At 41.4% G+C, this 16,413-nt stretch overlaps 1 protein-coding gene and 1 non-coding gene across 6 annotated transcripts in view; both read left to right on the top strand.

Moving 5' to 3' along the window:
• USP48 (ubiquitin specific peptidase 48) overlaps positions 1–16,413 on the top strand; it is a 59,205-nt gene that overhangs the window by 38,626 nt on the left and 4,166 nt on the right. For 4 of the 5 annotated variants that reach the window (XM_016214620.2, XM_016214621.2, XM_016214622.2 and 1 more), the window contains exons 16-25: positions 1,727–1,851; positions 1,967–2,089; positions 2,403–2,464; positions 2,743–2,853; positions 4,274–4,404; positions 4,754–4,860; positions 6,956–7,060; positions 11,318–11,473; positions 13,653–13,778; positions 15,251–15,299. In XM_016214620.2, coding sequence (XP_016070106.1) covers positions 1,727–1,851; positions 1,967–2,089; positions 2,403–2,464; positions 2,743–2,853; positions 4,274–4,404; positions 4,754–4,860; positions 6,956–7,060; positions 11,318–11,473; positions 13,653–13,778; positions 15,251–15,299 — 1,095 coding nt within the window. Of the gene's footprint in view, positions 1–1,726; positions 1,852–1,966; positions 2,090–2,402; positions 2,465–2,742; positions 2,854–4,273; positions 4,405–4,753; positions 4,861–6,955; positions 7,061–11,317; positions 11,474–13,652; positions 13,779–15,250; positions 15,300–16,413 lie in introns of those variants that run through there. The other variant, XM_016214624.2, reaches the window with a different exon arrangement.
• On the top strand, positions 5,542–5,679 carry LOC148092343 (small nucleolar RNA U109). Its single transcript, XR_015715074.1, has one exon. It is a non-coding gene; the product is annotated as a small nucleolar RNA U109 (small nucleolar RNA).

The raw sequence follows: 16,413 nt of genomic DNA on the forward strand, positions 1-16,413 counted from the left end.
CAACCTTTTTTGGTGTACCAGATGACCATCCAACAAAGAGCCACCTGGCCAGGGTGGATTTTTTTTTTTTATTGACTTTGGTGGGGGGGGGGGGGGGGGCACTGATTTGTGGTTCCACTTATTTATGCATCATTGGTTGCTTCTTGTATGTGCCCTGACTGAGGATTGAACCTGTAACCTTGGTGTATCAGGACAACACTCTACCCAGCTGAGTTCCGGGCCAGGGCTCTACCCCCCTTTAAAACCAATTGCATTATACCACTTACACACAGAGGAAGAGTAGTTTTAAAGAAGAAGAACAAAAAAGGAAACCATTTTAAAATTTTAGTTGCTTTGGAACTCTTGTAAAAAATTAGGTCGTAGAAATCTACCTTAATCCTTATTGTGGCTGCATTATATTTCACTATAAAGACATGCTGTATTAGGGCTTGATAACCCAATTAATCTTTTACAAAAATTCCCTAAATGTGTCTGAGGGTAGGCATGTTGGAGTAGGTTTTTATAGCTTCAGAGGAAATTTAAGTTAATGGCCTACTCAGAAAGAAAGTTAAACTTTACATTGTGACGTAGTTTTCTCTGGTATTAAGTTTATTAAAGCAAAGTCATGTTTTCTTGGGATTATTCAAAGCTCAATGAGAGATGTATGTATTTCTAGGTATTAGAACTATGGGGCTTGAATGAGACAGACCTGGGTTCATAGCCCAGCTTCATCACTCACTAGCTGTGGTGACCTGGGTATATTAATTTCTCTGATTCTCAGTTTGTTTATTGTGTAAAACATCTGAAGCAAAGAATGATGATACTGTATTTAGAAAGCTCCTGGCTTTGTTACTCTTAACAAACATGCAGGTACCTGGTCAGTGAGGGTAGAAAAGCATAAGGCCTTGGAAACTTAAAGTTGGTTTTCTGGGTAATGACCCATAAAGGTACAAAGTACAGTTCATTAATTTAACAATCGGGAACAGCTGGAACAATGAAAACTAGAACCACAAATGTATGAGAGGGTTGGGGGAAGACCCTGGAAAGCGAGATGTAGGTGTGTCAACACAGTAAACGGAGGCAGGGCTGCCGACGTTGCAGGTTGTTGCCATCTGGGCGTTGTGAGACCTTCCGAGAACAGGAAGGGTGGTGGTGACTATACTGTTCCTTTTCTCTTCGGGGATTTTTAAGGATCCAGAGGGACTGGGGTGATGGCAGTAGCAAACTAATGAGATCTTATCTGGAGACAGTTTACCAGTTGTACAGTGGATTGCTTTATTACTTAACTTTGAATCGGTAAACTTAAGAGAATGGCCCTGAGAGCATTGGACCCCACCTTGAAAATATACCATTTTAATTCAGGAGGATTTCAGTAAGGTAACACAATCAAATGGGAGAAAATACAGTCTGCAGGAAACTGAGAGATGAGTGTGGGCGGAGGCCCCTTTCACTGGCAGGAAGAAGGATAGGGAATGCATGGCTCTCGTCTCATACATTTGTTTTTATCACCTGGATTTTCAACCACAGATCTAGATGAAGGCCATAAAGGAATGTTTCCTTTAGAATTAGATGAAATTAAAAATTTGGAGATTTTTGAAACTAAGGAAAGAGAGAATTGAACACTTTAGAAAAGATGGAAGAGAATATTTTTCTTGGGTTTAAGAAATAGGAAGTATCTTTTTGGAGGCTATACATTGACTGTAGCTTTTTTTTTAATGTAATTTTTTTTTTTTTTTTTTTAACTCAGGGGAGTTGTGCATATCTGAAAACGAAAGGCGGCTTGTTTCTCAAGAGGCCTGGAGCAAACTGCAACAGTACTTTCCAAAGGCTCCTGAGTTTCCAAGTTACAGAGAATGCTGTTCGCAGTGCAAGGTACTGGAGGCCGTGCTGGGAGTGCTTGTCACCTTGTTCTTCGGGTGGGGGTGTGGGGAGGAGGCAAGCCCCGAGCTGTCAGCAGGAGGTGGTTGATTGCTCTGTTCTCTTTCAGATTCTGGAAAGAGAAGGGGAAGAAAACGAAGCCTTACATAAGATGATTGCGAATGAGCAAAAGACTTCTCTCCCGAATTTGTTCCAGGACAAAAGCAGACCTTGTCTTAGTAACTGGCCAGAGGTATAATGATCCCCACCAACAATAGAATTCATCCTATTTTTTAAAGGCTCTTTCAAATTCCTCCCCTTACCCCCACATTCCTGATGTACTGTTCCAAAACAACCCCAGAGGGTCTCTGATTCTCCTTTGTTTAGTTTTTAACTAATCAGGGGGCTTTACTCTAGCTCTCCTTGGTATCGGGCTGTGTTTCTGTTCTGTTCATAAAGCTTTAAAAAGGAAAACCATAGCCCATGAACAGACATATTCCCCTAGAGGATTTGTGTTAAGGACGCAGTGAATTAGTGGATTCCTGCATGTCACCTTTCTGTTCTAGGATACGGATGTCCTCTACATTGTGTCACAGTTCTTTGTAGAAGAGTGGCGGAAATTTGTGAGGTACAATCCGAAATTTTTCTATTTCCCTTTTTTTGGGGCAGGGGAGTGTTTGTGATTTTAATGTTTTTAAGAATTCGTGGGTTCTGATCATGATATCTTTTTAGTTACTTTTACTTGCATGTACTGAAAGCTTTCTTTTAAGTTAAAGGAATACTCAAGAAATGTTTTATTACCAATATCCTCTTAAGTATATTTCTCATTTCTAGATAATTATCTTAATTTTCTCTTTACTCATGCAGTAGTGAAGCACATTGATCCTCCTTGTCTCATTTGAGTAGGAAACCTACCAGGTGTAGTCCTGTGTCATCGGTCGGAAACAGTGCTCTTCTGTGTCCCCACGGGGGACTCATGTTTACATTTGCTTCCATGACCAAAGAAGATTCTAAACTGTGAGTTTCTTCTCTTCATGTGATTTTTCTGTTCCTAATGATTAGTAAATGTCTCATCTGCCGTAAAGTCATTTTAAGAATCTGGTCCTTTGCTGAATTATGTTGTGTGTGTTTTTTCTCTTTTATATGCGCTCTTCTAGAGCGAGCATTTTGTTTTAAAAAGAAAGAGTCCATAGCAGGCAAGAGGCTGACCTCGGGCGCCTTTCCTTTTGTGTTTCTTCTTCCTGGAGCCCTGCTTTCTCCTTTCAAGCTGCTGGTAACAGTGTCTCTGGGGGGCCTTCTTCCCCAGGATCACATAATCCCCAGGGTCTCGCTTGTAGTTTTTTATCTGTAGCCACCAGGCTTCATAAAATAGAGAGGAGGAAGACAGCATGGCACTGAGCTGGAATTGTAGGGTCTTAAGACCAATATTTTGTTCCACTCCTCAGGTGGTTCCAAAAGGGCTCATCTGTGAAATTCACCCCTGATGTTACCAGTTTGTCTTTTGAAATAATTTAAAAATAGCTATATAAGAGAAGGTAGAATACCTCTGACCTTGCCTGTAAACCATGAAAAGAAAATTGAAACACATAAGTAAATATTCCTCTGGGATGAAGCTAGGTTTTCCCCTCAACTCTTTTTCTTTCTTTTTTTGTTTGTTTTGTTGTTGTAAATACCAGGCACCCAGGAAAATATCTATAATAATAAAACAAATAAATGAGCCACCAACCAGTTTAAAAGTTAAACAATTCAAATATAATTGAGGGCCCTCTGTACTTTCTCCCATTCTTCCTTCTTTCTCTATTCCTGACTCATAGTAACCGCTGTCCTGATTTGAGGGTTATTAGTCTCAGAAAGTATTTCGTTTTTAAAAAAAATATATACATACAGTAATTTTTTGCATGGTTGAAATTATTTTTTTTTTGGCCCTGGCCAGTGTGGCTCCACTGGTTGAGCGTCACTCTGTGCACCGAAAGATTGCTGGTTCGGTTCCGGTCAGGGCCGTGCCCAGGTTGCAGGTTTGATCCCTGGTCGTGGCTCTTACAGGAGGCAACCAAATGATGTTTCTCTCTCTCTCCCTCCCCCCTCACCCACCCTCTCTAAAATCAGTAAAAATACATCCTCAGGTGAGGATTAAATAAATTAAAAAATTTTGTATAAATGGCATCATGCTATATTTACCCTTCTGCAGCTAACTTCTTAGGTTTTTGAGATTTAACCATGTTGATTCATGTAGCTCCAGTCCATTTCGTTTCTCTGCTTCTGTAGCATTCGTTAATGTGAGAAATCTACCATTCCTCGTTGACGATGATGTATCTTTCCCCTCTGGTTCCTTTGTATGAAATGGTGGTTGTGATGATTTGGGCTTAGGAGACTAATGAATGATGTCAGTTCTCTTAGTTTCCATGTGTCTTAAGGCATGTTGTGTTTTTTTGCACAGTATAGCTCTCATATGGCCCAGTGAGTGGCAAATGATACAAAAGCTCTTCGTTGTGGATCATGTAATTAAAATCACAAGAACCGAAGTGAACGACGTAAACCCTTCAGAAACACAGTATATTTCTGAGCCTAGTAAGTGTTCATGCTGCCCTTGGCTTGTGTAGTGAAAAGCTGACACTGTCGGGGGAAGGAGGAGCATGTCACCATTGTGGCCTCTGCTTAAAGTGAAAGGTGGCGCCGCAGTTCACACTAATACTCCCCAGGTGGGAGCTGCCACGTGATTGTATCATTATTCGCGTGTCAATCTGTCGATAGTAAATGGGTGTCCTTATTACTACTATTTGCACGTAACAGTACAACAATTAATAGAAAATACAAGCGATTGTTGAATGAATACTCACTAGTAACTTTGGTCTGTGGCTTTAGAGCTTTGGTTCTTGGACAGTAAGTCCTCAGTCACTTCTCTTTCACTTTTCTTCAGAACTCTGTCCGGAATGCAGAGAGGGCTTATTGTGCCAGCAGCAGAGGGACCTGCGAGAGTACACTCAAGCCACCATCTATGTCCACAAAGTCGTGGACAATAAAAAGGTACCGGCCTCCTTTGGCCATGACTGGTGGCAGCCAAGCTGCCTCTTGACTTGCTGTTAGAGTTTCACTGGGGACAGCCTAGGAGCACATTTTTGTTTCCTTGGCACTATTTGGTATAAGAATTAAACTTAGATACAAATTGAAAACAGTTAAGTGATTGTATGTGGATTTACTCAGTTATTACTCAACATACAAATACTTATTGAATGTTACCTGTGTGCCCGGAATGGTTTTACTGCTGGGGATACAGTTTGAAGACAAAGTACAGTCCCTCAGGGATATTTGTACCTACCGAGGAAGGTCAAGAATGAACCCATAAATATATAAACCTGTAACCCATAAATTTATTCGATTTCACGGAGCAGGGAGGAGTGTTTTGGAGTTAATGTAGCAGGGTAAAGTGAGAGGCCGATCGAGGTGGAGGGTACAGTGTAGATAGGAAGTAGACAGGAAAGGCGACTTGGATCCAGCCTAGGAAGAGTATCCAAGCAAAGGGAAGGGCCATAGGGGTAAGTCTGGTATGCCCAAGCCTTAGAGCGAACACCGTCGTTTCCAGAGCAGCGCTGTCCAATAGAACCTTCCACAATGAGAGAAATGGTCTGTATCTGGACACGTGACTGGGGAGCACTTGAATTATGGCTAGGTGACTGAGAGACTGGGTTTTTAGTTCATTTAAATATCTTGCATGTGGAAATAATGTCTGCTCCTCATTGCTTTGGGAGCAGGAACACATCCATAACATGCTACATTAGCAAAGGAGTTCTCAGGGCTGCCAGCCTTACAGTAGAGGTTGAGTAGTAGTATATTTCTCCTACATAAAAAAGAAATTTAAAAAATTGAAATAGCCACATGTGGCCCCTTGGATTCCAAAGTGGATAGCACTGTTCTAGAGTGAAGTTTGTCCCAAGGAAGGATAGTGATGGGATGAGGGACCAACTGCTGTCAGACTTTGTACATACCAAGAATTTGGGATTTTATTCTAAGATATAAGCCACTGGAGAGTTTCAGGCAAGATTATGGTATGATCTGATTTATGCTTTGAAAAGGTCTGAAAGGGTCGTCCTGGCCACTGTGCTTGGAGTTGGTGGAGCATAACAGGGTAGGAAGGCCAATTTAGAGCCTTGATTTATAAGCGAAGGTGAAGTGGATTGATTTGGGTATAATTTTGGGGCAGAGGTGTTAAAACTTGCTATGGGTTGGATTTGGAGCATTTAAAAAATTTGTTATTGGGGATAACTTAGGTAGATCCTGACCCAGATCTCTGGACATCTTATTAATTTGATTCCAAGGTTTTTGGAATTAAGAGAAAATAGAATACGTTTTATTCGATAGCTACCAAACACATTGTTATAGAAGGCGACTTACTAAGTATGCTGTAAAGGTCCAGGGTTCTGCTTTACGAGTTGAACTAAGGTCTTCACTTCCTAAGAATTAAAATTAAACAATTTGAAAGTGAATAATAGTTATTTTATGTGGATTTAGCTAGTTATTAATGAGAAAATAAAGTTAATGAGCATAAATGTCTCAGTTTTTCCCCTTGAAATTTTCTTAAGTCTTTTGTACCTGTTGTTAGTACATGTATATGTTGTTATCTAGTATAAAATAGTACCCACTTGAGCTAAGGTTTTATTATTTGAGTTTAACAGCAGTATTTCATCGGGCAAAGAGCCTTTCATTTTCTCAGTCTTTTAAAAAAATTGTTTTTAATTGAATTTATTGGGGTGACATTGGATCGTCACCTCAGTCTTAAGGAGCATCGTGACTCCTGCTGTGTACGCCATTTGAACCCTGAAAAGGCCTGACAGTCAGTGTGCTAGGGAAAATGTAGAGCGTCTCTGCACTTCTGCGAAGTAACGTCATTGTAACAGCCCCGTAACAGTCACTGTTCTGTAGAGATCGCTTACGTGCATGGTGACTGCATTACGCATAAGAAGAAGTCGTAGGATAAAAACTAACATGTTCAAAGTACAGAGACAGAGAGCCCCCGAGTCTTGATCCCCCGGCCTGTGGCCCCTCGATGATAAAGGCGGGCAGTCAGCGCCCGCAGCGCGTCGTCCCAGAGCCTGACCCCGCTCTCCGCCTCCCTCTCATTCAGGTGATGAAGGACTCGGCTCCGGAGCTGAACGTGAGCAGTTCCGAAGCAGAGGAAGACAAGGAAGAGGCCAAACCAGATGGAGAAAAAGACCCAGATTTCAATCAAGTACGTGCCGCAGCTGCTTGTCGTTGTCGTGCCTTCTGCTGCGGGGGAGAGCCGCTCCGCGCCGTGTGGGGCGTGGCTCGCCGCTCCCTTGCTGTTCCTTTCCTTAGCTTTGCTGGCGCTCCACAGCCATCCTGATTTCTCATGCAAAGCTGCGGACGACATTACTCCAGAACTAATGTAACAATTAAATTTTTAGCTGGGAAAGAAGACTAAAACGAGACCCATACCTTGGTTTGTTGCTTAATCATGGAATCCTTAAGTATGAAAAAATTAGTTATCCCAGATTCCTTCGTTATATGTAAAATAAATAGTAGATTTAATAATGGAGTTTACAGATGAGATTTTTAGGTCTCTAAGTAGACAGATGACCAGATCAACGTGGTCGATGTGTGATGTAGCCAAGCTTCAGCTTCTCCAAAAGTCAGACCACTCTGTTCCAGGATATTCGGTGGATACCTTAAATTCATGGCATTTCCACTCTAACCAGAGTTTAGTTTTAACAGGTGAGAGGTTTATTTTCTCTTTGTGCCAAAAGGCAGTAGAGTCAAATTATAGTCAGCATTCTCTCTGAGGGAGTGTTGCAGTGGTCATCTGCTGTATCTGTTAGAGCAGAGCTCTCTGGGCTGGTTGGCCTGTCCGTACACACTGGCCCTGCTACTTCATTCTTAACATTGATGGAGAAAGTCTGAAAAGCCCTCTTTAACTTGGAATTTGGTCCCCCTGAGCTAAGTGTTATTTGTAGTTTCCCATTTGGCAGAGAGAGATGTCAGCATTTGCCTTCCGTGGCTGTCAGATCTTATAAATGTTAACTGTAAAACACCTATGAAAGAGCAAAATCGTGTGCTTTTGGGCACCACCCTGCTGATGGCGATGAGCCTCTCTCCTTAAACCTGTCCTACCAGATTTGTATTTCAGTCAGTCAGCATTCGGGGGCCCCTGGCTTCAGTGCCAGTTCGGATCTACGCATTTTATAGGAATGCAGGCTTTCAGCTGTGAGGCAATATTTTCCTACAGTAAATAATGCCCTTATTAAAATCTACGTACATGTATGCCTTCTGTTCCTTGGGATGGGTTTTGAGATTACAGAGTCAAATAATATGTCTCTTGAAGGTGTTTGCAAACCTATCTTTTTTCCTTGTAACTTGTTTGTTGTCAACTTTTTCATGTCCCATCTCCATATACGGTCCATCTTCCATGTCACAGATCTACAGTCAAGTCTGTTTGCTTTTGTAGTTGATATATTAAAAGTGTGTGTGTGTGTGTGTGTGTGTGTGTGTGTGTGTACATACCCATCCTGATTTAGGACTACATTCCCTTTTATTTTCTTGGCTGGCAGTACTATACTGTTGTAATTATTATCTCTTGGGAGTATGGTTTAATATTCAGTTGGGAATGTCATCTTTTTTTTAATTACCTGTGACACAAACTCATTTTCTCTTCTTTTGGTAAATTAGTTTGTAAAGCTGGATATGTATGTTCTTATTGGCCTTAGTTTCTATTATTTCAAGCTTTGTTTTTCAGCCTAAGAAGTATTTAGAAAACTCTTTACATTTTCAAGTGATTGAGATTTTTGGGGAAGCTGACTTTTTTGAATATGTAGTTTTATTCATTATGGTCATAACCACAGCAATTTACAAAAGTGAATGTGGAATTCTTCTCAGTTGTGGATGACAACAGATTTCACATTTGCAAATATGATAGAGAATGTTGGGAAACATTGCTTTTTATGCTATAATTACATTTTTTACTTTATAATTTTCTTCTGTCTTCTGTCTCCTTGTTTGGATGTTGTAATACTCTAAAATGTTTTAAATAGTTCTTGTCCCACACAAAAAAATCTCAAGTGTAACCTTACTTCTTTAGGAAAGAGGAGTCCTGGAATGTCAGGCCTTTTCAGAACGTCAACCTCCTCAAACCTTCTCTTTATAACAGAGTTAACCCTTGAGCAACACTGGGGTTAGGGCTTTTGACCCCCTGCACAGTTGAAAATTCACATATAACTTTTGGCTCCCCCAAAACTTTCCTAATAGCCTAGTGTTGACTGGAAGGGCTTACCAATAATGTAAATAGTTGGTTAGCACATGTTTTGTCTGTTACATGTATTGTATAGTGTATTCTTATAATAAAGTGAGCTAAAGAAAAAATATTATTCAGAAAATCGTAAGGAAAAGAAAATACATTTACTGTATTTACAGAAAGAAATTCATGTTTAAATGGACCCGCACAGTTCAAACCCGTGTTCAAGGTTCATCTGTACGTTCCAGTATCTTAGTACGTAGATAGCTTTTATAATTGCTGTTTTAAATCCCTGTAATGGAAAATGATGCATTTCTGCTTGTCCTTAATGGAGATGAGCAAATCTCCTTTCCTCTTCTCTCTAAGCTAGATCAACCCAGTTCCTTTGACTTTGACCTTGCCTACAATTTAGGTTAATAATGCACCCAGTATTGGCTATCACTTAGGTAACTGAAAGCCATCTAAAACCCTGGGCTGGTTTTGTTAGATAAGTTGGATTTAAATTCTGTAGATTTTTATTTATTTTTTTATAATTCTGGGGAAAGCTTTTAGTCCTATTTAAAGTCAGTCATTAAAAAATATATCTTGTTTAATGCTCAGGGCTTTGTTATTTGTTTGTGTTGTGTATTTCTAAAGTAAAATCTGATATTTTTGATATTTTCCCTTATATTCCTAATTGTGGGATTCAGGCCCAGTTTTACCTTTTCTTTCAACAGTCAAGATTGAGAAAAATGTTCCATCAGCTTTGACTTTTTTTAACTCCCCTGTTTACTTAACTTTTCCTTATGACTATTATCGTTGAACCTGGCCTTGCGCAGTGCCTAGCCAGTGCTCTTCCATGTTGCATCCTGATCTGCTTCGTGAATCTCCGGAACTCCGGTGGTAATGACCGTGTGGCATCTGTGTCCGTAACTCCCCCTCAGCTGCTCTGCTGTGCATGGCTGACACAGTGACAACCACGGAATCCAGAGCCAGGGCCTCGCAGTTTCTCATTCACATTTCATAAAACCAGGGAAAAGGAATCTTTAAAACTTTCTTGTTTCTTTCATTGCTTGGCCTGCCTAGCAGAAGAATCTTGACTCTGTTGACCTCTTGGTGAGGCATCTATAGAAGTCTTATAGAAAGATGTTTGGTCTCCTCTTATTTTTTCCTTAGACTAGTATAAGATGTGTTATAGTACCCATGTGTATTCCTGTACTTTCTTGCTGAACTGCCTTTAAGTAAATCGTGTCCATCATGACATGTCACACCTAAGTACTTAAACCAGCACAGAAGTGAAGACAGTGTCCTATCATTCGCACTCAGATCTCTCCAGCTCTCCCAGACATGTCTTCAACATTTCCCCTCAAAGCAGCGCGCAGTGTTCTTGATCAGTTCAGACTGGACATCTAGAATAGTTACCCTACCTTCCCACCCCCACCCCCTTTTTTCCTTTTTGACATCGACAGAGACCAGTTCGATTTCCTGTAGATTGTCCCACATTCTAGACCCAGCTGACGACTTCCTTATGTTACTGATTTTAACATTTCTCTATTCTCTCTGTTTTCTCTAATTTGGAAGTTGGGTCTAAAAGATTAGATTCAGGTTTAATGGTTTTGCTAGAATATTTCATAGGCAAAGTTACATATTGTGATTATGTCAAGTCACAGTGTCTCTTTCTGGTTTTTAATACAAACAAATTAGGATGATGAATTAAATTAATAATCTTAGCCCTGTTGGTTGGAGTGTCATCCCGTACAACAAAATGTTTCGGGTTTGACCCCTGGGGAGGGTACATACCTAGGTTGCAGGTTCAATCCCCTATCGAAGCTCGTACAAGAGGAAGCCAGTTGGTGTTTCTCTCTCACATTGATGTTTCTCCCTCCCCCCCTTTCCGCTCTAAAATCAATAAGCACATCCTCAGGTGAGGATTAAAAAAAATTAATAATCTTAAAGCTTTTCGGTATATCATGTGTGTTCTGATTTAAAGTCAGACGTATCATTTTGCTTTTAAATGTCCTTTTTATAATTTTTTTTTTAAATCTTGGCACTTACACGTAGTTAGAGGTATATCTCATTCATCCTTTTTTCAATTTTATGTGAGCCTGCTAAGTAGAACGAATTTCTACTCACTTTTTACATTGACTTTCAGATGGTTGAGGGACCAGTACGTAGATTGCTTTTGCTCTCCTGGTGGATTTTGTGAGTGTGAACCACTGTGGATCATCTCAGTGCTTTCTTTGTTTCGGATCTTTATTACAGAGCAACGGAGGAACAAAGAGGCAAAAGATATCCCATCAAAATTATATTGCCTATCAAAAGCAAGTTATTCGGCGGAGTATGCGACACAGAAAAGTTCGCGGTGAGAAAGCACTTCTTGTTTCTGCTAATCAGACATTAAAAGAGTTGAAAATTCAGGTAAGGACAACATGACATTCCTTTGAGTATGTTGTGGACTAAGAGGAGCTTCATCAATTCCTGCTTTCCACCTGTGTTTATATGTGTAACTGCTTTTTTTTCTAGGTTGACCTCTGTCACTTCTATATTAAGCCATTGAGAGAGGGTTTTATTGATTTCAGAATAATGCCCGCAGGCCCCCAAATTAAAATAATTCTTTCTTTTAAAAAACAAAGTTTTCAGAATAACCAAGAATCTTCCTATGAAGATGAAGGTGTTTTTTGGATTCTGAAATTTGAGCAAGTTCTGGGTGGCTTCCCAATGAGAAACACTGAGCGCCGTTTCTTGACATGTCTCAGCTGCGGGATGATTGCTCTCTCACTTTATGTGCTGTGTGCTTTTCTTTGACTACTTAATAGGTATTTGAGCCGATTACCAGGACCTGTGAAATTTAAGGGGCAATCAAAGCCAGCTACTTAACTGTTTATTCACCCAAATGAGTCAGAAATTCTTTTTATCACAATATTTTTAGTGTCAGATAAGTCTATCTGGTAGAATTTTAAAGTTACCTTCTTTATAGACCGGTGTTTTCTAACTTGTTTTTTAAAGGTCCATTTAGATCATTTTCTCTCCATCCCCCCAAAACATGCATTGTTTTGCAAATCAGTTCAATGAATGCAATGTGGGCGTGATGAAAAGGCTTCGTGGTAGTGTTATTTCTTGGTACCGATGCTGAAGTACTGTAAGTGAGCATGCCAGTGGTATTTCTCAAATCCCAGGCGAGGGGGCTGATAAATTCAAGATGTCCGTGAAAAAAATCTGGCCCCTAATCTGTTTCAGTCACTGATATATATCCAAAAAGTTGACCAAATTTCCCTCTTTGCTACTTTCATGTGGCATAGTTTAACGGTTATGCATTTTTTCTCGTTGCTGATATTTATCATCGTAATTGAGGCAAAAGTACAGGCTTCCTTTGAGGGTGTTATGCGATCCAGATTGTCCTGGGAACAGTATTTCCCTCGGCTGAACCCACGGCTCTGAAAATAAACATGTTGGCACCATATTTTTCCTCCGTCATTGTACCTTTTACATCTGAGAAGGCTTGCTTCTGTCACCGGCTTTCTGCCTGTCAGTGGTAAACCTCGAACATTCAAAACCTTTGCGCTGCACAAAGAACCCCTGTGGATAAAGATGTCTGAAAAGCCTGTGCTGCTTCTATTATGGAAGATTCCGTCAGAAAGTCAGCAGAAATAACCTCGATGTAGGAGCGTGTCACCTGCACAAATGAGCTGTTAGAAGGCAGCAGCTGTTCGGGCGAACCCCCCGAAGAGGGCTCTGCTGACACGGTTCCTTTGCAGCGTCCTTCCTCTCATCTCCCACCTGCCTCGGGGACCGCTGTGATCCAGGCAGAGTCAAAACAAAGGGCAATGCAATGTAATTCTCACCGCCCAGTGGTGCTGGCTTTGAAAGCTTCAACTAGACGTGACCTTTTTGCCAGCAGCCTGGACAGTGTCGGAGTTTGTGGTGGGCATGCGTGTGATCCTCAGCGGTGGCGGGTGGTTTTTTGAAAAGCATGTAATAGGCTTTTATGTTGGATGGAGCCTTTCCTCTAGGGGACTCTGCAATTCCAAGTTAATAGGATGACAAGCTTTGTAAAACTGTCAGTGTTTTCTTCTAGACTTACCCATTTACAGTTGCTTAAACCCCGAGGAAACTTGCTTTCCGAATTACTAATCCATCCACCTGTGATGTCATAAAGTAAATGAAGTATAATTTATTCCTCTCCTTTCTCAAAGGTGCTCAGTGTTTGTGTCATTTCATTTTCCCAAAGATAGGTTTTGAGGGGGTGGTATTGCCTGCCTCAGAAAGGAGGAAATTTTGGCACAGGGCAAATGGCTGGCAGTAGAAATGGCTTCTGCATTTCCTTATTTCAGACAGACAGATGGACACACACACTCACACACTACCAAGCAGCATGGAGCCACTTAGGAAAGCATTGTTCCTGATCTGCTCCATACAGCAGGAAAGCTATACCTACTGGTTGAACAGACCTGTGTAATAATATTATACTCAAGCATTCTCCTAGCACTTAGGGTTTGTGTTACTGTACCAAAGGCCTCCGTGTCTTTGGCCTGTTCCTTCATTCTGAAATTCCATTTTCTCATTAGTAAACACTTTTTCCTTTTTTTTTTTGGCACAGATCATGCATGCATTTTCAGTCGCTCCTTTTGACCAGAACCTGTCCATTGATGGAAAGATTTTAACTGATGACTGTGCCACCCTTGGCACCCTTGGTGTCATTCCTGAATCTGTCATTTTGTTAAAGGTACGTAACAGTTTCCCTACCTGAGGAATTCTACAAGGTTTTGGTGATGAACACCCATGTGTGAATGTATGCAGTGGTGGTTACGGTGGCCTCAGGTCCTCATCACGGTGTAATAACAAGTGACAGCTGGGAATTTGTGCTGGCTTCTGTGTTCTCCAGCTCTGGCCGAGCCATGGAGACTTAGAGGAGGTCACAGCATCATTGGGTCTTGTGGGGTTTTCATAATTTTTGTTTAAAAAAAAATAGATCTAGATTGAGCCTCTTCTCTAACTTCTGGATCAGTGGAACTAACCATAGTCCTACTATTAAAGCATCTCCTCATTTCCTCTTGGCTTAAAGGCATCGGCCAGTTGATCTAGGAAACACACAGATCTGAGGCTTGGCCACAACAGTCAAAATACTTTTGGTTGTCTTCATGGAATTGTTGTCCAGTGTTTGGAAACTGGCTTTGAGTAGAATGGATGTAGGAGAGGTGGAAGGTGTTTTAGAAAGTAGGGCTTCTGAGAAGTTGTTGAAGAAAATAATGAATAATTGAACCAGCCTCGTTAGCCCCGTGGCACTCATGTCTAGAGGTACCTATCTGATTTTGTCACATCCCTTTGCTTCTTGTTTCTTTGTGGCCAGAGCATTCTCACTGTGCCAGACACCACCGCATCACATGGTAAAATGTCAGGTGTTTGAACTGTGAAATCGATGCTTCTCATACCCCAAGGCCTCGGTTCTAGTGAGATAGTTAGGCCCTGGAAATGATGGAGCAGACCCTTATCTGCCGCCAACACTACACACACCCTTCCCCTACCGCCTGCCCCTCCCTCTGTTTACTTCTTTCTTTTCTTGGAACTGTCAGTTCTGTGGAATTGCTTTGAAAACCTGTTGAGTTGCTGGATCCTAAGAGGCCTGTCTAAAATCCTAGAAACAGCCTGGATTACTAACGGGCGTATACTTCCAATGGACGGCCAGACTCTACTGGTCACTTCCAGCTAATCCCACCATAAACTTGTGCTCAGTGTTGGCTTCTGCTCTAACAAGGATATGGATATTTTGTTCTTGGTGGTGAGGCGAGACAAAAATGGATTTTTAACCGAGTCGATATTTTTAGAGGACCAATGTGACTTTATTTCCACCTAAATCACTGGGTCACCACCAGCATCCTAACTCACATTAAGTCAAAGTTTAGTAACCTTGGTATCTAAACATTTCTAAATCTAGAGGTGCTTTTAGGAGCAGGAAAACATGCCATAGACATTGTGCAGTTTTCTGGGTGATGAGTGTGGACCCATTACTGGCAGGGCATCCTTTGTTAATCCTGGACATCGCCGGCTGTGGCTTGAACCCAGTTCTCTCCTGGACAGTGCTTGGATTTGTGTCTTGTGACCACACAGTAGTCGGCGCTTGGGCCAGACCTCAGCGCCTGCTGCTCCTCCTGGCTGCCTCTCCCCTGTGGTTTTGAATTGTCCTCATTTGTTTTCTAGGCTGATGAACCAATTGCAGATTATGCTGCAATGGATGATGTCATGCAAGGTAAAGACGAATTTATTTTAGGAATATGTTGATTAACTTGTTAGAAGAAGATAGAATTATAGACGTTGAAACTTTAGTCTGCAATACTTCTAACCTTAAAAAAAAGCTGCATGTTAAGGTAGAATCTTAAATTATTTACCTCATAAAATCATAGATAGAGAAAGGCATCTACAAAAATTTGGAAAATGGAAAGCAGAGAGAAGAGTAGTAATTATTTAGCTGACCTGGTAAAAACACACAGAAATAACTGCAAGCCTACAGATGGAAGAGGTCAGCAAGAAGCAAAGCTCATTCAAGTCACAGAGCCTCGGACACACAGGAATTGGAGGGCCCAGAGACCCCTGAAAGGGAGTGTGAGGGTGCGCCTAAAAACAGGAAACTGGGTTGGAAAACTGTATAAAAAAAAAGCAGTTAGACAACTCACTGCCCCCAGATTCTCACAGCCCCTTCCTTTACATCCGTGTCACTGCCTCTTCCCCTTGCACCTCAGATGGAAACTAGAATATGTGTTTCAGCTCATTGAAGAACTTAAACTAGGAAGGTGAGACTGAGGCCCGTTATGTACCAAATAGGGAGACCATCCCCTAGCTCTTTGTTCAAACGCTGGCAGCCCATCTCTTAACTCCACACAGGAAGGAGGAGATTCCACTCTGGGGAAACTGGTCAGTTCAAGAAAATAACCTACAGATATAAAAAAGAAAGTGGTTCATCTCCCAGGTAACCTAGTGAAGCTCACCAGTGCCCCCTGAGCAGAGTTCTTAACTGGGCAGAAACGGGCAGCTAGCAGTCACCAGACAATTGAAGAAGGAGAGCATAGAACTGAAAGCTGTCAGCAGAGTGGGAAACAGGAGCCCAGAGGAAATGGACGATGCAGGCTTGGAAAAGGGTGTCCACAGGGAAGGGGGAAGGTGATACGTGACTGTCCTGAGGTTCACAGATCTTTAAGAGTTTACACTTGAGTGGGAGATGGTACAGAGAAAATGAAACACGTCCATAACGCAGTACAGAGACGAAAAAGTCATGCCCCACAATCAGGATAGCCAGAGTACAGCAACGGGTTCAGCTACAAGCAGCATTAATAGAGTTAAAAATAATGTAAATACTGGAGATGGGC

Source organism: Miniopterus natalensis, chromosome 9 (assembly GCF_054644295.1).
Source record: "Miniopterus natalensis isolate mMinNat1 chromosome 9, mMinNat1.hap1, whole genome shotgun sequence".
Lineage (NCBI taxonomy): Eukaryota > Metazoa > Chordata > Mammalia > Chiroptera > Miniopteridae > Miniopterus > Miniopterus natalensis.